Source organism: Hypomesus nipponensis, chromosome 7 (genome assembly GCF_054491055.1).
Source record: "Hypomesus nipponensis isolate SF chromosome 7, ASM5449105v1, whole genome shotgun sequence".
Taxonomy (NCBI): Eukaryota; Metazoa; Chordata; class Actinopteri; order Osmeriformes; family Osmeridae; genus Hypomesus; species Hypomesus nipponensis.
The window spans coordinates 3,389,001-3,412,886 of NC_140367.1; the positions used below are offsets into that span (position 1 = coordinate 3,389,001).

Sequence of the window (23,886 nt, forward strand, 5' to 3'; positions counted from 1 at the left end):
GATCTGATTGACCAAGAACCAGGAAATTAACTAGGTAACTAAGTAACTGGTTTGTTGGGTCAATGGCTAAATAACAAATCAACTAATTGTACCTTAACCTTTCTCTGTCTCTGTATCTGTATGTCACTCTCTTGCTATGCTCACCTCCTCTACTAGTACGGCTCTCCCGAGCAAATAAAAACGTGTACCAGAACGTCTTCCAACACTTTGTTTCAACATGGCTGTGTTCTTTCGAGTTTTTAGTTCATCATGAGACAGAATGTGCAGGCTACAACCTGTAGCCTTGACGTCCTGATAAAGCACGCACGGAATGAATTCAGGTTTGAGCGACCCACAGTGCATCCCAATACCCACACCACCATACTGAATATAGCGCATCCCAGTGGCGAGTTTAGACTCTTTTTAGGGGTGCTCACGCACACGTGACTTTCATCTCAGCACCCTTAAAAATAACAATAATTTAAATTTTAAAAAACACTATGAATTATTATTATCTTAAATATGTTTTAGTGCTCTAACGTGTTAAAACAATGTTTATTTATTGTTGACACATCATTATCGTTTCATTTGATGCTGGTAGTTCATGAAGATAGGGACTTACTTTCCTTTTTTCATTTATTCAATATTCTGCATAACAATTCATAAATGTATGAATTGTTATCCAGTGAAATTAGTGATTTAATAGCAAGGGGGTTTAACATTTTTACAAGGCACTGTATTTATGACACATTCTCATTGGGGGCTAAACACCCCTTAATTTTTGATCCTAGAATTGCCCCTGATTGTATCCAATACTAAATAGTATAATAGTATTGGTCTTGGGACACACCGCTGGTGTTGTTTGGCACTTGGAGAGGGAGCGCATTCAAAGTACAGTCAGATCTGTCTTCCTCGCCCCCAGGTCAGGAATGCTGTCTGTCGGCTTGCCTCCCTCCTGCCCTGGTATGCACCTGGAGAACGTGTGGCAGAACAACCGCCTGAAGTGGATCGTATGCACGACATGGCCCACTTCTACATAACCAATTGGTTGTGGTTTTGTTTATGTATAGTTATCGGTCTGTTATCAACATATAAACCGCATAAAAAATGTCCTTAACACTTTTGTTCCCAGAAGAACATATTTATGCGTACGGGGAATGGGAATTAACCAATGAGACCGTGGTGACCGATGTAGTCTCGTTGGCCAGTTAAAACGTTCATTTGATAAAGTGGCGTAAAAATCCACCAATCGCAGAGTAGTTTCCTGGGTATGTCCTCCAATGGTTATAAGCTATTTCGTAGAGTGGGCGGAAATGTTACAGAGTGTCTTTTGTGCACTCCGGATACTTTTGTAGCTGAAACATAGTTGTGAATGTGGCAGCAAAGAGACAGGGAGGGGTAGACCGGCTATTGTCGTTTTAGATATAGGGATTATATAGTTAGTCTCACTTTATGTGTTACTATTTAGGACCAAAACGCGAAAGAGTTACGGTGACGACATTTGTTTGGATTATTGTCTAACGGCGAGGATAAAGAAAACATGGGGCGATAGGGCAGCAGAAATGATTCTCTGGTAGGATTCTTAGTATTTATTTATTTATTTTCCTATTTTTCCCCACTTCGTATTTCTTCTCCACGCCGTGGGACAACCGCGGGACTGCGGGTTGTGAGGATGGACCAGGCGAGCATCCTACGAAAGTTCATCCAGGGGGTCCAAGCTATGCGAACCGGAGACCAGAAAGGAGAAGATAACTTTGGCAGTGACTTCATGGTGAGACGGCTATTGGGCTCCTCCGGCTCCTATTGGGGTTGTTATTTTTGGCTGAACTGGGCTATGGCCCCTTTCCTTAAAACGGTGGAAAGCCAGGTCAAAAGCGACGCAAGGCACCGCGGGATGGTCATGGTGATCTAAACAAATGTTTCCTGTTCTCTCAAACATTAGCCTACCCCAACTAAATGCTGGATTCGGAGTTCAGACTACACAGTCCTAACCACTGTGTATTTGGTTTAGACTGGTATTTGTGATAAACTAGCTTAGGTTAGCAAAGCAAATACAAAATTGTCCTCTCTCCGGTATGCGGAGTGTTCCATTCCCCGAGTAAACGTTTGACTCGTTTGCCTGACTGTCTGGAGGCGAGGTAGACGACACGTCTCACGCCAGCCCCTTACTCATTTTTCCAGGCTTGATATGCGGCCTGGCATTGTCGCCCACCTTGGCCATATAGCCTACCCTGTTCGATATATTCTCTAAATTACATGGTTTACAGCTGTGGCCCTGTAGACGCACTCTCATATTAGCACTAAGCGGAAAGGCTAGTTGACTCGCTAACCACATGTAACATTAGCCATGCGATTGTTATAATGTTGCAATCAATGCGCCCAGAGGCTACATAACTGTTTGACATGCAGGCTAAAGGCTACGCTGGAAAGGTGTTGTTTTATTGTACACGGTCTCGTTGCTACACGGGTTACCAGTTACATATTGACATGGGTTTCATTAAGATGTAAGCCATTCAAATTTGGAGCTATTGTTTAGGTTGCTCCCCTGACAGGGGCTAGTCGGTAGCCTAGCGTTGACAACAACTCGGCGTTTCAACCTAGCCTTTCGAATTCAAATGTATGCGTTAAAATAATACACGCTTTAAGTTGACTATCTTGCTCTGCAAATGTAAACGATTTGGGTTCGCGTAAAGAGGAAAATCAGTGAAGTGGACAGACAACTTTTCTCCTACACGTCCCCCGGCGGCAACACATTTCTCCCGGTTGCTTTCTTTGTCTTAATGTATTGTGACTTTCGTCTTTAATGTTGAGCTCGGAGCAGATCATATTTTACACAGTGGATTTGCCATTTTAAAGCAAAAAGGTAATGTTACTGGGGGAGTCTTTTGCTGTAGGCTATAGTGTGGTGGTAAGTGATGACCAGTCTGTCTGAAACAGGGAGCGTTTGCGGATGTTGCGCAAGAGCCAGGGGCGTTGTAGCTTCGCAGGAGCCCGTGAGGGGAAGTGCTTTATGGATTTGGGAGACGGGCTTGTTCTGGGCTTCTTGTCAGACCACGTTTAGAGACTAGCCTTTACTTGCGTGTATCCTCTCAAATGCTCTGGAATATTCTTTGATACACGTGAATGACTCATTTTACAAAATCGAGTCCCGTGTGAATTAGGTTTAAGAAGACGTCTCTCAGACCTGCATTGTTCACAGCCTTGCATTCATTAGACTAGTCAATGACTCCAGTTATCATAGCTTATTATCATTCAACCTCACCAAACGGCTTCACTCCTTCCATGCGGTACACAAGCTACAGATTAATGGTGCAAACTGGCCATCACACCAAGTAAAGTGATTGTATTCATAATGATCCATCCAAACTAGCGTAGAATGGAAATCTATACGCTGCTAGTCTGGCCTGGCTGCTATCGATGCGCTAATGCCTCTGCATGATGGACCATACCACAGGGAGTTAGCCACAACCAAATAGCATGCAAATCAATATGCTGCTAACAGAGGCTTCACCCGTTTATCAGATCTAGCGGGTTGACAATGGATAACGGACAGCAAAACACACACACTCACACACACATCTCACTTACACACACACACACCTCACTTACACACATACATCTCACATACATACATACACACACATCTCACTTACACACGCCTTAAATACACACACTCCTCACAAACACGCACACGCACACACAGGCAGAGTAGCCTGCCTGCTGGCAGTTGGGGGGGTCTTCTCTGGGCTGCTGTCCTGAGAGCAAACGACCGACTGGGCGGCATGGGGTTAATGCTTGTACAATGTGACTTTGTGAGATTGTCACGTTCGATTAAGACAAACACTGATTGATCCAGCGCATCACAAAGAGGCATGTTGGGTGGTGAAGGGAGCCTCTGGGCCCGGGGGGGGTTAGGGGACTTGTGTGAGACCTGCATTATGTCTTGTTCTCAGACAGGAACTTGTCGTGTCTTCTGCTGGCCCTCGATCAGCCATGCGTCTCCGCGGCTACAGTATGAGCTGAGTGTGCAAGGAAGTGTGCAAGGAAGAGTCAGCTGATTCAAGATCTGCACTAAGTGGAGGAGACTGGCTGGGTTGCCAGGTTTGAGTTCATGCCCAGTCAGTCAGAAGGGCCTCTGTTGTTGTAGCCCAGCATGGTGTGTCTGTGGGGTCTGTCCCCAGGCCGGGCCAGGCCCAGGGGAAGTGTGTCATCCGGTTATCTGGCAACCCAGCCTGTCTGCTCCAGGGAAAGGAGCCTGCAGAGGAAGATGGAGGTATTGTTTGAGGCTCACGGCCGACTGTGGACAGGAGGGGAGGCCTGGAGTCTCTCTCTCTGTTCATCATTTTTTAGCTTTCTGTCTGTCGGTCTCTCTCTGTTAATTCACATGTGGTCTGCATTTTCTTTTTTTTGAAGCTATCACACCTTAACACACACCATTACACAAGGCTTCTCTCAGAGAGAAGCTGAAGAGGAGGATGTCCTCTGGTCACAGAGGAGCATTGACTTCACCACATCAGCAACACACACACCCACACACGCACCCGCATACACACCCACACACACGTTCACACCACACAATAACGTACAGACACTTTCCACTTACTTCTCACCCGTGTCCTAACCCTTCCCCATGTTAAACTGTGATCTTCTGTGTGAGTGGGACAAAAGGTAGCAGGTTTTGAGGAAGACCCAGAACAGCGTGTGTGTGTGTGGTTTTGCCTTTGATGTGCTCGGGGGTAACGCAGAACACACACACACACACACACACACACACACTGATCCCTTGCGTCTTAACCATGTCTAGACTGCCAATGTGTGTCTTAAACAAGGAGTCAATGTAGAGAGTAACGATCGCATGGTGTGAATTTTATTGTCTGAATCTCTTAATGATTGGAGATAATTAACGGTTTCACCACTTAATACAATAATATAATATTCAATACACGACTGTGCTTTGAAGTGCGTAAGCCAGCATTGCTGTATATAGTTCTAATGGATCACAGATCCATCATGATGATCCATTCTGTTTCAAGAGTGTTCGGCTAAACCAGCCCGGGTTTAGAGGGGGATAAAGATGAAGGAAACAGGAGAGAAAGCGAGAGAGAAACACTCTGTGTGGCTTTCGGTGTTTACGGTGAAGATCTTCTACTTTTAGCTTCTGTTTGTCTTGTAATATTAATAGTGTGTGACCCTGTCCTTCCCTGGGGTCGGCCCCACTGCTCTGACTCTACTCCACGGACTGGGCTAGGAGCTCGACTGCTCTGACTCTGTACACCACAGACTGGGCTAAGAGCCCCACTGCTCTGACTCTACACCACGGACTGGGCTAGGAGCCCCACTGCTCTGACTCTACACCACGGACTGGGCTAGGAGCTCCACTGCTCTGACTCTACACCACGGACTGGGCTAGGAGCCCCACTGCTCTGACTCTACACCACGGACTGGGCTAGGAGCTCGACTGCTCTGACTCTACACCACAGACTGGGCTAGGAGCTAGACTGCTCTGACTCTACACCACGGACTGGGCTAGGAGCTCGACTGCTCTGACTCTACACCACAGACTGGGCTAGGAGCTAGACTGCTCTGACTCTACACCACGGACTGGGCTAGGAGCTCCACTGCTCTGACTCTACACCACAGACTGGGCTAGGAGCTAGACTGCTCTGACTCTACACCACGGACTGGGCTAGGAGCCCCACTGCTCTGACTCTACACCACGGACTGGGCTAGGAGCTCCACTGCTCTGACTCTACACCACGGACTGGGCTAGGAGCTCGACTGCTCTGAGTCTGTACACCATGGGCTCGGAGCCCTTCGTGGAGGAGGAAGAGAGGTGTCCTGGAGGACGAAAATATCTTGAAATAGTTTGTATTTTTTTTTTTTTATTCTTACACAAAATGCTGAACCTCTTTCTGTCACAACATGAAAAAATAACGCCGTGTTTGTGTGTGTCACAAGACTGGAAACCCTCACTGTCACAATATACCTTCCTGATCTCTTCGGTGTCACAACCCCTCTTTCATCCTCCTTCCCAAAACCACACAGAAACTCTCATGTGTTCACTGAGACATTTCAGACATTTCGCTCACCCTTTGGAAATGAGAGCTTGAAAACCAGAAACCAGGGTTTCTGCATCCGAGCTGGGCTGAGTTTGTAGAGCAGTCAAGTATTTCCGCTGTACAAGTGATTAGATTTGGTGTGTATGTGTGTGTTGGAAAGGGCAGCTTTACGCGGATCAAAGCTGACCCACCAAGCTAGAACATTCCCAGAGCCCATCCAAGCCTTGTACATCACAACACACAGGAAATGATGCTATTATGCTGTGTGTGTGTACGCGTGTGCGGGTCTGTGTGTGTCTGTGCACATGCGTTGACAGAACATTCAGGGTGGCATGTGAACTGACTCAGTGGGATGTTTGACTAGGTGACTAGTCCCAGCTTCCTGTTTGTTGTTTTAGCCATAGAAGAGGGGAGAGAACCTTTCATTCTACAAATGAGACGATACAGTTCTTAATCCCTCACCATACACATACTCGCGTAGCTGGCCTGTTCCAGATGACAGGGATTATATGATGGCCCACATGTGTATTTTCTCAGCTAGGCAGTAGGAGACCTATTAAGTTCCCAAGGCTAGCCGCAGCTAGCGACTGCAGGCTAAAAGCCCAGCCCTTATCTCTGAAAACAGGAACACACTCCCACTATTGGTGCTAACGGGGCTAACACCGCTAATTCCAAATGAACCAAAGCAGAAACGGCTGGAGGGAATGCCAAACACAAGAGGAGGAAGGAATTGGAGGGAAGGAGAAATGAGGAGAGAGGAAGAGAAGTCAGGGCTCTTTTCTGGCCTGCGTGACTCGACATCCTGTTTGGTCTGTTAAATCTCCCAGCTGAGAGAATTTTACACACACACACACACACACACTGTTGTCTATCCATATTCCCCCTCTCTTCACCCACACTCTCTCTTGTTTTCTCTCCTTTCCTTTCTCCATCCACCCTTTTAACACTCTCTACCTTCATTTTCTATTTTCTCCTGTCATCATGTGTCCTGTCTCTCCCTCCCTCCCTCCTTCCCTCTCTCTCTGTTTGTCTTCTAAATGTAGTCTGTCTGACCACCAGCCCAGTGTCTTACGCCTGTTTTTACCTCCAGCTCCACAACAGCTCCTTACACTTCTGAGACGCACACACACACACATTCATTTCCAAACACGCCCCCCCTCTCCCTCTCTCCTGTAGACAGACCTTGTGGTTGGAGTGGCAGGCCGTGCAGCAGACAGTGAGCCTGCATTCCTGTAGAACTGAGGTCATGGCTGCTTGTCCTCCGCCCTCTTCTCCTTCGCCCTCAGCGCTGCCCCTCCTGTCTCCACCACGCTGGGCTCATCACCCTGACCGTCGCCGCAACAGAGAGGCTAGCGTACATTAGCATAGCACCATCTGGCTGTGATGCGGCATGGCTCAACCTAGCATGTGCTGGTTGGAACCAGAATACCTAGCATCGCTGTCCAGTGAAAACCAAGGGGTCAAGTAGAGAAGGACACTTCCTGGTTCTCCCCAATGGCTGCTGGGTAGTGGCCATGCGGCCTCAGCATGCCAGGAGGGAGGGAGTTTTCGGGGGGGTGACATGGGGACCCTGCTTATGTCACTAATGTCCATGTGTGACAAGCTAATGCTGAGGCTTTTTAGCTGCTTGTGAAAAACACCCTACTGTTATGAATAGAACATCCCTGCGTCTCGTGTGTGTGTGTGTGTGTGTGTAGGACAGTGCCTTGAGTGTCAGACTGCCATACCTGCATCCAGTGCAGCAAAAGTGTGTGTGTGTGTGTGTGTCAGTGTGGTGATAGGTGACCTATTTAACTGGATGCTTGAATGTGTCTTTGAGCTTGAGGGTGTTGTGTGAACCCAAGTGTGTTTGCTTTTGTGTGCTTTCGTGTTTGTGTGTGTTTGAGAGGTGACCCAGGGTGTTCATCCTGCCATCATCCCCCCACACACACACACGCAACCTTCCGCCTCCTGTTTCCATGGAAACCCACATCCCCGTCGCCAACTACCTCCGCCTGCCGGAAACTAGCGTTTGGACCAATGGCAAGGCGGGGTGCGGAGCTACAATGGCCCGGTTGGCTGTGAATAATTCAGACCAGGGGACCATAGGAGACTCTGCTGACTTATTTAGCCAGGGAGAGAAAGTAGGTTAGACGCTAACCTCCACACACAACATCTCTCCTCTTTGTCATTTCCCTCCATCTCTCCCTCGGCTAGGCTAGGTCCTGGGGAGTGGAGGAAGAGGAGGGCAGGCGAGAGCAGGGCAGGGGAAGCACTGAATTGATGAAATATTATATATACATATATACATCTTCTACACAGACAATGTGATAGAGATTAAGATGCAGTAGAGTGTGTGTGTGTGTGTGTGTGCTGCAGGGCATTGTCCCTTCTAGAAGAAGGAGGAGAGGGGAAGATGAAGGATAGTGGATAGAAAGAGGAAATTGAAGACGGGACATTTGGGGTGTTTTTGACTTGCCTCAGTGGGGGTAAGAGTTGTGTGTGACTTTCTCCTGTGATGGCAGATATGGGGGGGGGGGGAAAGTGTAAGAGCAGGGTGACAGGAAGTTGGCCCACTCACACGGAGTGTTGTTACTTCCTGTGACAATCTGGGGTTGGATACCGAGAAGAGTGAGAGAGGAAATGAGAGAAAGTGTGACATGTGCCTGTCATACTGCAACAACGTACCCCTCTCTCTGACCCCCCCCCCCTATCTGTCCCTGGAGAGCAGCAACTACTGAGAGTTCAGTCCCACCTGACCCACTGACGGTTCTCTCCTCTCTGTCCAGTTTACGAGCAAGGTTTTGTTCATGAGTGTCTGTGCAGGCAGGCAGAGAGACAGGCAGACAGAGAGACAGGCAAACAAAGAGACAGGCATACAGAGAGACAGGCAGACAGAGAGACAGGCAGGCAGAGAGGAAGACAGGCAGGCAGAGAGGAAGACAGGCAGGCAGAGAGGAAGACAGGCAGGCAGAGAGGAAGACAGGCAGACAGACAGGCAGGCAGACAGACAGACAGACAGACAGACAGACAGACAGACAGACAGACAGACAGACAGACAGACAGACAGATATGTGGGGCAGTGGCTGTCTGGTTGGGAGACATCACTGCATGGTCAGACCCTGTAGGTCTAAAGATCAGGCTGCTCCATCCAGCAGCTGGAGGCTAGCTTTGTCTAATGTTAAATGCACAGATACACATACTGACGTGTGTGTGTGTGTGTCTGACCCCTTCTCTCAGCAGGTTTCTGTACAGAAGCAGATGATGAAAATGTAATTTACATGAGAACAGAATAGCTGTAATGTGATTGCTGTCCTCTTCTGAGAGCTCTGTTTACCAGCAAAGCAGTCTGAGGTACACACACACACACACACACACACACACATTCACACTCACCACTCCTCTGCTGTCCAGATCGGGTGTTGGTAAACGTGTTATCCAGTGTGTGTATGTATGTATGTATGTATGTATGTATGTATGTATGTATGTATGTATGTATGTATGTATGTATGTATGTATGTATGTATGTATGTATGTATGTATGTATGTATGTATGTATGTATGTATGTATGTATGTATGTATGTATGTATGTATGTATGTATGTATGTATGTATGTATGTATGTATGTATGTATGTATGTATGTATGTATGTATGTATGTATGTATGTATGTATGTATGTATGTATGTATGTATGTATGTATGTATGTATGTATGTATGTATGTATGTATGTATGTATGTATGTATGTATGTATGTATGTATGTATGTATGTATGTATGTATGTATGTATGTATGTATGTATGTATGTATGTATGTATGTATGTATGTATGTATGTATGTATGTATGTATGTATGTATGTATGTATGTATGTATGTATGTATGTATGTATGTATGTATGTATGTATGTATGTATGTATGTATGTATGTATGTATGTATGTATGTATGTATGTATGTATGTATGTATGTGTAGATCTGGTGCAGAACAGCAGCAAAGTGTTTAGACAAAGTATTTAGAATTAAATGTTGCACTATCATTATTTTCATAACATATTTTTATTTCACAAAAGAAGACAATGGCTTTATGTATATTGTGTATACATGCTGACACTAGTGACAGTTATTCTAGATGCATGGATCAAGTTTCTGTAAATTGGCAGCTAATCAGGACCTGTCTGCGATGGGGTGGGGGGAGGAAGAGGGGGAGGAAGAGGGGGAGACAGAATGTTCGCACGCGTCTCTTTCCTTCACGCCCACGTCGCTGTTCTCAGTCGGAAAAAGAAAGAGAGAGTGACAGAGAGGGAGGGAGAGGGGGCAAAGAAAGCAAAAAAAAATGTGGTTGGTACGTCATGTGAGTGTGTGGTCCAATGAAGATGGAGAAGGAATAACCTATTTGCTGTTTGACCTCATTGTGTGCGTGAAGAGTTCTAGAAGTCTCCACGGGTTCCAAGGCCACGAGTTCCTTCAAGTGGCGGAACAGCGGTACTCTTTAAGGGTACAATTGATTCTACTGTCTGTTACCATGCCACATGTGATTATGAGTTCACCTGTCAGCACTCTTTCACACAGAGAGTTAGCAGGAAGTGTGTGTGTGTCCCTGTGTAGGTGTGTGTCTGGGAGTGTGTGTTGGGCCTGGGAGATAATGTGCTAGAGCAGGTTCTCATTACCAAGTGTCCCAGGGCAAGCAGTGGTCTGGGAGAGCAGAGCAGTACTCCTCTCTGTCACTGCCGTTTGGCAGAGGGCCTCAGTGCGGGGCTGGGCAGAGGGCCTCAGCGCGGAGCTGGGCAGAGGGCCTCAGCGCGGAGCTGGGCAGAGGGCCTCAGCGCGGAGCACAGCTGGGCCAAAAGCCTCATCACAGAGATTATGGAGTTGTTTCAAATATTGCTGAGGGCAACCCAAGGGAGCAGAGTGACTTAGAAAAGCTCTTGGGAAAAGGTCTGTGTCTTCCCTGTGGAGCTTCTTGAGGAGTAATGACTGATGATGAGGGAGGGCCTCAGTGCGGAGCTGCACCGTGGGGACCCTGAGCCTCTCGGTGGAGCTCCAGGGATTCCGAAGCTGTGTGATTTGAACTACGGCTAACCTGGGGAATCAATCTGTTTACCCACCTACATGAAAACATTCTTGTCACGATCCTGATGCTCACCGATCCTCTTGTGGTTGGTCTCTCCGGTCTGCAGAGATTACGGAGGCTGTCCACCAAATACAGAACGGAGAAGATCTACCCCACCAACACGGGCGAGAAGGAGGAGAACGTGAAAAAGAACAGATACAAAGACATACTGCCATGTAAGGAACCCACACATACACACACACACACACACACACACACAGACACACACACACACAGACACACGGACCAGCTTACAAAGCTGGACATCTGTGTGTTTGTGAGCAAGCTCTTAGCCGCTCCCACTATGACTCTATGATGAGGGGACTGCAGATGGTAGGTTAAATATAGATTAGAGTGCTTTATACAATATTACGCTTACATAATGGTTGCTGTACCTCACACTTCCTCCCTGTCCACCCTCACCCCCCCCCCCTCTCTCTCTTTCTCTAATCTTTATCTCTCTTTCTCTGCACTTCATTGGCCTCTTTAAATGATACATCCCTTTCACTTCCTGTGTGACACATGCGCCCTCTCTCTCCTCAGTTGACCACACTCGGGTAAAGCTGACGTTGAAAACCACCAATCAGGACACAGATTATGTCAATGCCAACTTTATCAAGGTACGGTGTGTGTGTGGCTGAGACACAAGCATCCCCAAAACACCTGCACATACACACACACACACTTTCCCTCTGTAGCTGAGAGCTGAGTTGTCCTAATGGGTTCTTGTGACATGTGATGACACTGACTATGTACCATGTACAACTGCCTGGACTTTCTCCTCCTCCTCTCTCCTCCTTTCATCTGCTGATCCATCCTGTCTCCTCTCCACTTCTCCTCCTCTCCTCCACTCATCCTCCCCCCCTTTCTCCTCCTCCTCTCCACTCTTCTGTCCTCCACTCATCCCCCTCTCCTCCTCTCTTATACTGATCCATCCTGTCTCCTCTCCTCCTTTTGTTTGTTCTTCCTCCGCCCTCCTCTCTTCCTGTTCTTGTTGCTGATTGGCTTCTGTGTTTGTGCTGATATGTTTGTGTGTGTGTAGGGCATTGATGGACCTGAAGCCTACATTGCCACCCAGGGTCCTTTACCCAACACTGTGGTCGACTTCTGGAGGATGAACTGGGAGTATAACGTAGCGGTGAGTAGAGAGAGAGAGGCGGTGGGGGGGGGGGTAATAATGTTGCCTGGGACCAACAGTCTCCTCACAGTATTCTGAACAGACAGTGAACTTCCTGCTGAGGTGTTCTGTGTGTGTGTTTCTGTTTGCAGGTCATCGTGATGGCCTGTCGAGAGTTTGAGATGGGAAGGGTAAGTCTCTTATCTTTCTGAGCGGATCATGCTCAGGGAGAGTGCTCTGTCATAAATCCATACATCTGCCCGCTATTATGACAGGGCTTAGATTTATATGTCGGTGATTCCAAAGTGTTTTTATGTCAAGCAAATCTGTGTGTGTGTCTCTCTCTCTCTCTCTCTCTCTCTCTCTCTCTCTCTCTCTCTCTCTCTCTCTCTCTCTCTCTCTCTCTGTCTCTGTCTCTCTGTCTCTCTCTCTCTCTCTCTCTCTCTCTCTCTCTCTCTCTCTCTCTCTCTCTCTCTCTCTCTCTCTCTCTCTCTCTCTCTCTCTCTCTCTCTCTCTCTCTCTGTGTGTGTGTGTGTTCTCATTCTTTCACGGTTTAACCACATTTACTTCCTCTCCTCCTTTAGAAAAAGTGTGAGCGGTACTTTCCTCTGTCTGGAGAGGAGCCCATGTCCTTCGGCCCGTTCACAGTCTCCTGTGTAAGTCAACATCTCACCCTCCTCCCCTACTCAAGCGTGTGTGTGGGGGTGTGTGTGGTGTGCCTGCGTGCGTGTGGGTGTGCAAGCGTGTGGCTTGTGTGCGTGCGTACTTCTGTGTGTGTGTGTACATGTATAGTTGTGTGTCAGATGCCAAGTCAGCAGTTCTCAGTTTACCAAGCACACAAAGAGCTAGACAGTTGTTTTTTTTATTTATTATAAAGAGACAGACAGTGGCCTTCAACAACGTGTGTGTGTGTGCGCTGTAGGAATCGGAGCAGGCCAGGACAGACTACTTCATCAGGACCCTGGCTGTGGAGAATGAGAGTGTAAGTCACAGGACATGTTTCTAGCAGCTCTCTGTCTCTGATCTCGCAGCCCAGTCTCTCTGGAACAGAGGCCTCTGTGTCGTCTACTGGGACGGCAGCTTTCCGGGAAACTGTTAACTCAACTCTGTCTTTCTACCCTCCTCTTGTCTCCTCTCAACCTCCTTCACCTCCGCCCTCTCCTTTCCTCCTCTTCTTCTCCTTTCCTCCTCTTCTTCTCCTTTCCTCTCTCTCCTTCTCCTCTCCCTCCTTCTCCTCTCCCTCCTCCTCTCCTCTCCCCCCCCCCTCCTCCTCTCCTCTCCTCTCCTCTCCCTACTCCTCCTCTCCCTCCTCCTTTCTCTCCTCTCCCTCCCCCTCCTCCTCCTCCTTTCCCTTCTCCTCCTCTCCCTTCCCCTCCTCCTCCTCCTCCTTTCCCTCCTCCTCCTCTTTTCCCTCTCCCTCCTCCTCCTCCTCCTCCTCTTTTCCCTCTCCCTCCTCCTCCTCCTCCTCCTCTTCCACTCCTCTCCCTCCTCCTCTCCTCAGGACATTAGAAGGATAACACAGTTTCATTACATGAACTGGCCCGACCACGATGTTCCCTCCTCCTTCGACTCCATCCTCGACATGATCGGTCTGATGAGGGAGTACCAAGAGAACGACCACGTCCCCATCTGCATTCACTGCAGGTATACACACACACACACACACACCCTGCCATCTCCCCGCAGACCATGCTTATTACCCAGGGAGTCGGGGGGGGGGGGGGGGGGGCTCTCATCAGCAGGTCTGGGGCTTCTGGGAACTCTGTACACTGCTGAATCACACACACACACACACTCTCTCTGCAGGAGTGGCATCAACTATTAAAGGAGCTGCTACAGGGGTGTATGACAGTATGTCTGGTACACACACACACACACACACACACACACACACACACACACACCTAGACACACATAGCTGTGGTTGCTATGCAGTAATGAGGCAGGAAGGCTCTAGGCAAGTCATTATCATCCTGATGGAACACACATGGCCTACTGGATACCTGGCATGAGAGTGTGTGTGTGTGTGTGTGTGTGTGTGTGTGTGTGTGTGTGTGTGTGTGTGTGAGAGAGACGCAGAGAGAGCTGGATCTTGGTCAGAGAAGGTAGGGACATGGCAGATATTGTGTTGCTGATGTTTGTTGTGTCTCCACAGCGCTGGCTGTGGGAGGACGGGGGCTATCTGCGCTATAGACTACACATGGAACCTTCTCAAAGCTGGGGTACTGCCACACACACACACAGTCACAGTCACACACAGTCACACACACACAGTCACACACAGTCACACACACACACACACACAGTCACACACACACACACACACACACACAGTCACACACACACACACACACACAGTCACACACACACACACAGTCACACACATGCACTCCTAGGTGAACAGGCCACTGACTGTATGGATATTTGCTTGTTGTATTGTAGAAGATTCCAGAAGACTTCAATGTGTTCCGGTTGATTCAGGAGATGAGGACACAGAGGCACTCTGCTGTTCAGACCAAGGTAAGTTCTCTCTGTATGACTGTATTTCTCTCTAGCGCGCTCTCTTCTCCTCATGCTCATCCTTCCTTGTCCTCCTCTTCCCATCCCTCCACCTCCACCCCCTCCTCCACGTCCTCCCCCCCCCTCCTCCTCCTTCTCTTCCTCCTCCTGCAGGAGCAGTATGAGTTGGTCCACAGAGCCATCGCCCAGCTGTTTGAGAAACAGCTGCTCCTTCTGGAGGGCCCTGCCAACTCAGAGATACCAGACGGCATGGTGAGGACATGCACACACGCACACACACATGCACTGAGACGAACACTCTCTTCCTCTGCTGTGCAGAGTGTGTTCGTCCAACTGCCTGGTGTAGAAGTGCAGAGTCAGATATTTGAAATTCCACTGTGGAAACAGCACGACTAGGCACGTTACCTTTGCCTGCTACTGCTATCTCAGACACACTCTCTCCCCTCACACTCTTCACGTAACACACACTCCACGTAACGAACACTCTCTGTAACACACCTTTCCTATAACACACTCATGAGCTGTGTGCGCTCAGTCTGCAGGAAGTGCTGAACAACAAACCAGCACACACACACACACACACACGTAAATGCATAAACACACTTTTCTGTTTCCAGGAAGCACGTTTAACTCCCACCAGAAGCTGATGCTGAGAGCAGATGTGGTAGTCAGACAGATGCTGTTATACACACACACACACACACACACACACACGTCTTGTCTTTGTGTTCTAAGAATCAACCTTGGCCTCGAGGAAGCTTAGTTTCTTACGAGAGAGAGAGAGAGAGGAGGAGGAGGGAAATGGGGGGACATTGACAACTGGCAGTGGGATTGATCTCTCTCTCTCTCACACACACACACACACACACAGAGCTTGTGTCTGATTCTGAAAGGAAAAGACCGGATGCTGCTTAGCTATGAGTAAGACACAGGGAAATAACTGAGCAAGTCACAGGGGAGGGGGAGGGAGGGAGGGAGGGGGGGAGGGAGGGAGGGGGGAGGGGGGGGGGGATCTGGCAGTGTGCCAGCACAGGGAGCTGACTTCCTGTTTAGAAAGGAGGGGATCTGTGACATCATTCTCCCATAATGCCTTTGGAGCCTGAGAATAGGACCACATCTGGGAAAGAGAGAACAGCAGAAACACAACCAGTCCTAGACAGGTCTAGAAAGTATCTTGTATAAATTAGGACAACATAATGACAGACAGACAGACAGACAGGCTGAGAGACACGCAGAGGTATGTCGATTGATGACAGACAGACAGACAGACAGACAGACAGACAGACAGGCCGGCAGACAGGCAGGCAGACAGGCAGGCAGGCAGGCAGGCAGGCAGGCAGGCAGGCAGGCAGGCAGGCAGGCAGGCAGGCAGGCAGGCAGGCAGGCAGGCAGGCAGGCAGGCAGGCAGGCAGGCAGGCAGGCAGGCAGGCAGGCAGGCAGACAGACAGACAGACAGACAGACAGACAGACAGACAGACAGACAGACAGACAGACAGACAGACAGACAGACAGACAGACAGACAGACAGACAGACAGACAGACAGACAGACAGACAGACAGACAGACAGACAGACAGACAGACAGACAGACAGACAGACAGACAGACAGACAGACAGACAGACAGACAGACAGACAGACAGACAGACAGACAGACAGACAGACAGACAGACAGACAGGCTGAGAGACAGTGTTAATGTTTTTCTTAATCAGTGAACCAAACAGGTCAGTACAAACTCTGTAATAGGAACATGGGTCTGGATTAGTAACAATAGACACACACACACACACACAAACCCAGAGTGGAGACCTGATTTGACCCTCACCCTGCCTATCCTTCTTGAAGTCACGTGACCTGCAGACTCCAATCATGACTTCAGCTTTTTGACTTCCTCAGGATGAGAGCAGCCCAGAGAAATCAAGCCACCAATCAGACGAGGAGAAGTGGGATACCCCGCCCCCTAAGCCACCCCGCATACGCAGGTACTGTGTGTGTGTGTGTGTGTGTGTGTTGTTATGTCTAGTCTTCTCTGAAGACAGAGTCACGTGCTGTTCAGAGTACACAGTAGTCACCGCAGGTCTGCAGTCAGGATTATTTTAGTGGACTTATCTGTGTTCATAGTGCCTCACATCTCTGGTGAAATACTGCAGGCATTCCACTGAGACTCACGTCAAGGACACACATAGTGAGTCACAATGACTCACTCAGACGCACGCACACAAACACACTTCGGGCTGTAAGCTCTGGGTGTGAGCTGAGCTTACACTGTGTTCTTGGTTGTGATGAGTTCTCTCAGCAGTCACCGTCTGAGGACAGCTAGGCCTCCAGGCAGCTAGCAACACCAGGGGCGGCAGTAGCGTCCGTAGCTACCGCGCTAGCTGTAAAGAGTAGCATTAGCTTAGCATTGCTGCTTCGGTGGAGCTCTGCTCTCTGGGTGCTGTACGCGCTCTGATCGGTCCAACAGGCAGCAGCAGCTGTGACCTCCGACCCCTCTGATGACATCATAGAGGGACAGAGTAACAGACCACCCACACACACTGGGCGGGCCGGATTGTTAGTGACATAGTAACAGTTATGTCTCCAACTGATACCATCTCTGGGTCATATCCTGACTAAACGGACTATGGAGTCAGATGGCTAAGCGGTTAGGGAATCGGGCTATTACTCAGAAGGTTTTCGGTTCGATTCCCGGCAGTGCTCAATGACGTTGTGTCCTTGGGCAAGGCACTTTACCCTACTTGCCTCGGGGGAATGTCCCTGTTCTTACTGTAAGTCGCTCTGGATAAGAGCGTCTGCTAAATGACTAAATGTATATGTAAACGACAGTCAGTGCTAAACGGCATGTTTCCCAGGACGTGTGTGTTTCAAGTCATGCGCTACCAGGCCACACCTGATCTATTCTGTCATGTGCTCTTAATCTGGCACCCAAAGTCATCATTCCAGTGCTGTGTGTGTGTGTGTGCGTGTGTGTGTGTGTGCGTGCGTGTGTGTGCGTGTGTGTGTGTGTGTGTGTAGATGTGAATATTCCATGTTGGTGTGGTTTGCTGTGTCACCTTCATTCTGCCATCTCGATATTCTTTCAGTTAAGTCTGGTCGAAAATGATACTTCTCTCTCTCACGTCCCGCATTCTGATTCTTGTTTCTCTTTCTTTTTTTACCTCTCATTCCTCTCTGCCTTTCGTCAGTCTATCTCTCATACCTCTCTCTCCTCTCTTGTCATTCTCACTTTCTCATCATACTGTCGTCTCTCTGCCCCCCCCACGCCCCGCCCCCACGCCCCCTTGTGGCCTTCTGTTGTGACAGTATGACTCCACAGCTCCAGGTACACAGCTCCTGGTGTTATTAGTGGTCACCCTACTGATGACGTGTGTCAGTGTGTGGGAGCTCATGGTTGTGCAGTCTACTGCACTCCAGACGCTACACGTTACAGACATGTTTGATTCACTAACATTTGACTAGCCAGCCACGTAAAAAATCTGCCATAATTCATTCAAAGACTTGATTATGTGAGGGGCAGGGAATGTGTTTTTCTTATGTGACCAGGTTGGCATCCAGGCTGTGTGCTGCCTCCTGGTGGTGAGAGAGTGAAGTATGTTGTTGTGGTCCGTGGGCTAAACAGACGGAACCTTCTTTTCTCTCTCTCTCTCTCTCTCTCTCTCTCTCTCTCTCTCTCTCTCTCTCTCTCTCTCTCTCTCTCTGTCTCTGTCTCTCTCTCTCTCTCTCTCTCTCTCTCTCTCTCTCTCTCTCTCTCTCTCTCTCTCTCTCTCTCTCTCTCTCTCTCTCTCTCTCTCTCTCTCTCTCTCTCTCTCTCTCTCTCTCTCTCTCTCTCTCTCTCTCTCTCTCTCTCTCTCTCTCTCTCTCTCTCTCTCTCTCTCTCTCTCTCTCTCTCTCTCTCTCTCTCTCTCTCTCTCTCTCTCTCTCTCTCTCTCTCTCTCTCTCTCTCTCTCTCTCTCTCTCTCTCTCTCTCTCTCTCTCTCTCTCCCCTCCCCCTCAGCAGTCAGGTCGAGGGGGATGTGAAGGAGGAGATCCTGCAACCTCCAGAGCCCCGCCCCGTTCCCCCCATCCTCACCCCGTCTCCCCCCTCCGCCTTCCCCACGGTGACCCAAGTCCGCCAGGACAACGACCGCTACCACCCCAAACCAGTCATCCACGTCCTGGCCCAGGCCCAGCAGAACCACAACCCCCACAATGCACAGGGGCCCGACCTCAACGAGAACTACAACAAATCGGGCTCGGACAGCCTCCAAGCGCCCGAGAAGCCCCCCTTGACCCCGTCCTCCCCTTCGTCCCCTTCGCCGGGCGACGGAGGCAGCGAGAAGCGGCTGGAGAGGAAGCTGAGCATCGAGATCAAGAAGGTTCCTCTGCAAGAGGGTCCTCGGAGCTTCGACGGAGGCAACCTCCTGCAGCGTAGCCACGCCTTCAAGGCCCGCCCCTCCAACAACGTCTCCTTCTCCGAGGACTCGGGGGCGGGAGAGAACCTACCCGGGGGGCAGAGCCAGCCCGGTGGGAGGGCCAGCCCCGTCCCCCTCCGGCCCAATCACCTGGCCCTGAAGGGGGAGAAGGTGGGGCATGCCGCTTGGGCCACTCCCCCCGGCCTGGAGAAGAGTCCGACCACACCTGAAAAGAACCGCGTGCGAGACTCCGCCCCCCAGCCCTGTGGCTCCGCCCCCGTCAGGACTGCTCTGAGCTTCACCAATCCCCTCCACTCAGACAACTCCGACGGGGAGGGGGAGGGCGAGGCCAAGAGCTCGAGAAACTCCGCCCCCACTCCCGCCTCATGTAGTGTCTCTACGGCGACGGCAACGGTTTCGAAGGCGCCACACCATAGCGACCAGATGCCCAGCAGGAAGGTGTGGCCGATGTCCATCGCCGGGCAGAACGTCTCCAAGACGCCGTCGCCAACGGTAACGCAATCAGGTACGTAGCCGCGCAGGTCCCGAGTGGGGACTGGTAGGGTGCTTTAGGGTTCGCTTGATTTGTGTCATCTTGCATGGAGACTGTATACTCTGAGGGGTTGCTCCACGGTTTGATTCTGCCTGGTGCATCAAATCAAAACCGCCCCTCAAGTATTCCTGAGATTTAAGTACGCTGTGAGATGAATGTAAAGGTCTGTCCAGCTGGCAGGACAATTGTAGAGGTTCTATTCAGATGAAAGGGGGTGGGGGGGGTTGAATTTGTAAGGAATGTCGTGTGTGTGTGTGTGTGTGTGTGTGTGTGTGTGGAGAGGAAGATTGTGTGTGTGTGGTGTGGTATCTCTGTGTGTGCTACTGTGAACACTGCATGAAGTCTATTCCACCAACATTGTGCACGTTGTCCTGGCATCAGATCCACAGACAGGATCAGATCCTGGGCTACGTTCTGGCTCTCTGATCACCTCTTAATCTCCCCCGGCGTCATCATCCTGTCGCCGCTGATTGAAGCTCCTAATGGAATGGCCTGCGTTGGAGCGGGCTGCTTGGGTTGCGGGGATATGGTCTGCGCTGTGGGTGTGGGCTGCTTGTGACGGATCGCGACTGGTTTTGACTGGTTTTGACTGGCTGTGACGGGTGACTTTGGTCCAAAGGGGTTTGCCTTGCCTGCTGATCTCGGATCAGTGTTCCAGCTTCCACCTCATGTTTGAAATTGGGATCTGGGGAGGCCAGCTGACCCTGGGACCGCTTCCATGAGGCCGCTTGGGGCAGGTCGGCACATTGGCTGCTTATTCACTGTTTCGCCGCCTTTTTTGCCGTCCGTTAATCCTGGTCCTCCCCCGTCCCCCGTAACGTGTGATGTTGTCTGCCCCAGACAGTGACGAGGACTCACCTCCCCCCCTCCCTGAGAGAACCCCTGAGTCCTTCCTACTGGCCACAGGTGCGTCCCCCTGAATCTGGCCCAGCCTGGTCTGGCCTAGCCTGGCCTGGTCTGGTCTGGTCTGTCCTGGCTGGAAATGACCTGGTCTAGCCTGGACTGGTCTGGTCTGTCCTGGCTGGCAATGACCTGGTCCCACATTGACTCCAATCAGTATCACTGCTGTCCAGCTAGTTGGTGCAGTGCTCCATACCACCACAAGAGGGCGGAAGTTATTTGAAGTTGAAACACGTCAACATCCTTGATCTCCCTTTTTTGTCTTTGTTAAAGCCTTATACGCAATGTTAGTGGTACGTTATTTGACTCAGGCCATGTGTGGATGAGTAATAATAAGCTGTAGCTGGTAACAGAAAATAGCAGGAGTCGAGGAGGGGGAGGAGAGCAAGGGATCTGAAGGATTGTGTTGATGCCTGTGTAATAGTCTTTACATAACAAAATAAAATGAAACTTCATTCCTAATAGCACATTTCATACATGGGCGATAACAGAATGCTTCTGAAAACGAGGCAAAAAACAAGAATACAATTAAGATGGTAAGATTAAATAAAACAACCTGATTGGTTAAAGCTGGAGTGATTTCTCTCTTTCTCGTTTATTTCTCTCACTTATCGTGTGTTCTTGTTCCTTACAGACCCTACAGAGGTGAGGTTATTGGGAGCTGTGGAGCGGAGTGATGCAGGGGAGAGGGCTGGACCAGAGCCAGGGCCAGGACCAGGGCCAGGACCAGGACCAGGGCCAGGACCAGGGCCAGGACCAGGGTCAGGGTCAGGAGCCAGCATGGGGTGTCCTCTCAGATCACAGAAAGGTACATGCATGTTTCAGAGAGGCTCCTCCTGACACTAGGGCCAACACGTGGCAGGACACTCAGCCACTCCTACGTGTGTGTGTGTGTGTCCAAACTTCCATTCTGTCAGTGTCTTTGAACCAACCCATTACAGTGAGGGGCTCCCTCCCCGCCCGCCCGCCCTCCCTCCCTCCCCCCTCCCATCATCTGCCTCTGAAATGCTAAACAGCCGGGATGGGCAGCTCTCTCATAATTAATCTGATCACCACCGCAGATCTCTGTGAAAATTAATCAGTCATGCCTTTCTAACCAGCGAAAAGGCTCTATCTGTCTATCTGTCTCGGCCTGTCTATCTGTCTGTCTGTCTGTCTCTGTCTGTGTGTGTTGTTTGGTTGTCATTCTGTCTGGCAGGGTGTCTGGTTCCACTTCTTTATTACTCCTCTCTAGAAGCTAGTCTCTCTCTCTCTCTCCTTTCTCTCTCTCTCTTCCACCCTAGCGTCTGTACAGGAAGCCTGTGTTCAGCCTGAGTGCATGATTCTCTGTCCCTGATAACTCATCTGCTGACGTGTGTGTTTGTCTGCTCCTTAGACGTGTCCGGAGAGAGACGGGACAGTAAGGGCGTGTCTGAGACCGCGGGCAGGGTGGCCCTGCCTGACCCCGTCACCTCTGGGGTCGCAGCAGAGACCAAGGCCGCAGAGACGGGTGGGTGAGTGGAGGAGAGGACGTGTGCTGTGGGGAGGAGGGGAACATGGGGGGGGGGGGGGGCAGATGGAACAGATTAGCGCTCCACTGGCCATGCTAACCTCCTTTTCTCCTCTCTCCCAGGGTTCGGTAGGCGATCCACACAACCCAAAGGCCCCAGGGAGCCCCCCTCGAAGTGGACATGACGACCCCCCCCATCCCTCCTCTCCTCACATGCTAAAACCTCAATGCCCCCCCACTGCCCCCCCCCCCTCACCCACACGCTCCTTTAAGTGCCACTGTATCCCAGTGAGGAGGCCACTGAATGTTGTTCCATCCTTTCATCGACTCTCCTTCCTTCCTCCTGAACTGCCACCCATCTGCAGAGCAACATGCATGAACTACCCAGGGTGCAGCGCTCCACCTGTGCGCTGTACTCTCGCTGGTTGCCAGGGGCTCTCTCTCTGTGTGTGTGTGTGTCTGCTGGTGCTATTCTTCTAATCGCCGTAGATACAGAACTCCTGGAGCGGACTGTTCCAGTTATGCATCACTACCAAGTCGGCCATGTTGGATGTTCCTGGCTAGTCCCCTTGGTTCCTATTGGAGTCGTTTCAGTGTTTCTCTCCTTCTTTGCTGGGACCATGTACCTGCCTTATCCTTCAAGAGAAGAAAGAAAGAGAAACTGACATTGTACTTCTCCACCTCTTCTGTTTCTTTCTTTAGCATTTCGGAAAGACACTTTCTTATCTTCTGTGCTTTGAGACGTGTTACAGAAACGTGTGGCTAGGGACTGAGGACTACTGGTGGATTTTGTTTTCGTTCCGTTTGTTTCGATCCTCGCTAACTTCTCGATAGCTCCAGTTATATATGCATTGTTTAATAAATGTACAGGGCGACTAGGTATATAATATTTCAGATTTTGCTGTCTTAAGTATTCTTAATAACAGAAGATGTAAGAAGTCAGTGCATGATTCTCTGTCCCTGATAAGGTTGCTCAAACTGTCAATAGTTTTGCCCTCCTTTTGTTTTAGCAAATACTTCAGGGTTGTCATTGTTCTATCTTGTTTAGTTTTTCTCTTCTCATGTCTCTAATTATATGTTCAAAGTTTTAATTGACTGGACTTTGGCAAAAACAGCCAGTCCTATCACAATGGCAAACGGGCTCAAGATAAGATTGTAGTAATAATAATAATAATAATAATGCTCTTTTTTGTAAATTGTATTCTAAAGGTTATTTTTGTATACACTGTTGTTGGTTCCATCATGCCCTGTTTTCCTCTCTACTGGACTTGTTTTCAGAGCCCCCCCCCCCCCCCCCCCCCCCCCCGTGCCTTTCAGAGTGCACCCAACTTCCTCATCCTCCTCCAATCAACATCCATCACTGGAGCGAGTGCAGTGTGTGTGCGCTCTGTGTCACCTCTGGGACTCTCTCAGCTACCCCCCCCCCTCTCCCACACACACACACACACATGCATACACACACACAAACCTATAACACACACATCTGTTTGTATGTTGCTGAACTCAATCGACCTGTCAGTAAAAGAGAAAGACATCAGACGCTCTTGACTTGTTTTCCTTTGTGTGTGTGTGTGTGTGTGCGCGCTTGTGTGTGTGTGCGTGTGTGCGTGTGTGTGCTTGTGATATACACTCCTAGTACCAGCAGAGATGAGTAGATGAAATCATCTGGGGCTCTTGTAAACACGACAGGAAGTGAGCTCATTGGGGGGGGGGGGGGGGGGTTCTGTCAAACCAGGGGCTTTCCTCCCTGCACTAATATAACAATCATTTCCTCACTGCAGGGGGGAGTGC

General features: G+C 49.7%; 1 protein-coding gene across 5 annotated transcripts; it reads left to right on the forward strand.

Moving 5' to 3' along the window:
* Nucleotides 1–1,296: 1,296 nt before the first annotated feature.
* ptpn12 (protein tyrosine phosphatase non-receptor type 12) lies at nt 1,297–23,632 on the forward strand. Of its 5 annotated transcripts, none has more exons than XM_084701597.1 (17): nt 1,297–1,750; nt 11,195–11,303; nt 11,671–11,747; nt 12,170–12,265; nt 12,397–12,435; nt 12,829–12,900; nt 13,167–13,226; nt 13,746–13,888; nt 14,400–14,466; nt 14,687–14,764; nt 14,918–15,016; nt 16,659–16,744; nt 18,757–19,679; nt 20,547–20,612; nt 21,241–21,414; nt 21,982–22,099; nt 22,219–23,632. In XM_084701597.1, the coding sequence occupies exons 1-17, from the start codon at nt 1,652–1,654 to the stop codon at nt 22,226–22,228; spliced, it is 2,316 nt and encodes a 771-aa protein (XP_084557723.1). In that variant the 5' UTR covers nt 1,297–1,651; the 3' UTR covers nt 22,229–23,632. The 5 variants fall into 5 exon arrangements, with proteins under 5 accessions (XP_084557723.1, XP_084557720.1, XP_084557721.1 ...); XM_084701594.1 differs by having other exon boundaries at nt 21,982–22,095; XM_084701595.1 differs by having other exon boundaries at nt 18,760–19,679; nt 21,982–22,095.
* The last annotated feature ends 254 nt before the right edge of the window (nt 23,633–23,886 follow it).

Bases quoted from the DNA above. Each gene is read 5' to 3' on its own strand.
- ptpn12 (XM_084701594.1), top strand. From the start codon at position 1,652: ATGGACCAGGCGAGCATCCTACGAAAGTTCATCCAGGGGGTCCAAGCT. The intron at 1,751-11,194 runs GTGAGACGGCTA...TCCGGTCTGCAG, and splicing joins ACTTTGGCAGTGACTTCATG to AGATTACGGAGGCTGTCCAC. The intron at 12,266-12,396 runs GTGAGTAGAGAG...TTCTGTTTGCAG, and splicing joins ACTGGGAGTATAACGTAGCG to GTCATCGTGATGGCCTGTCG.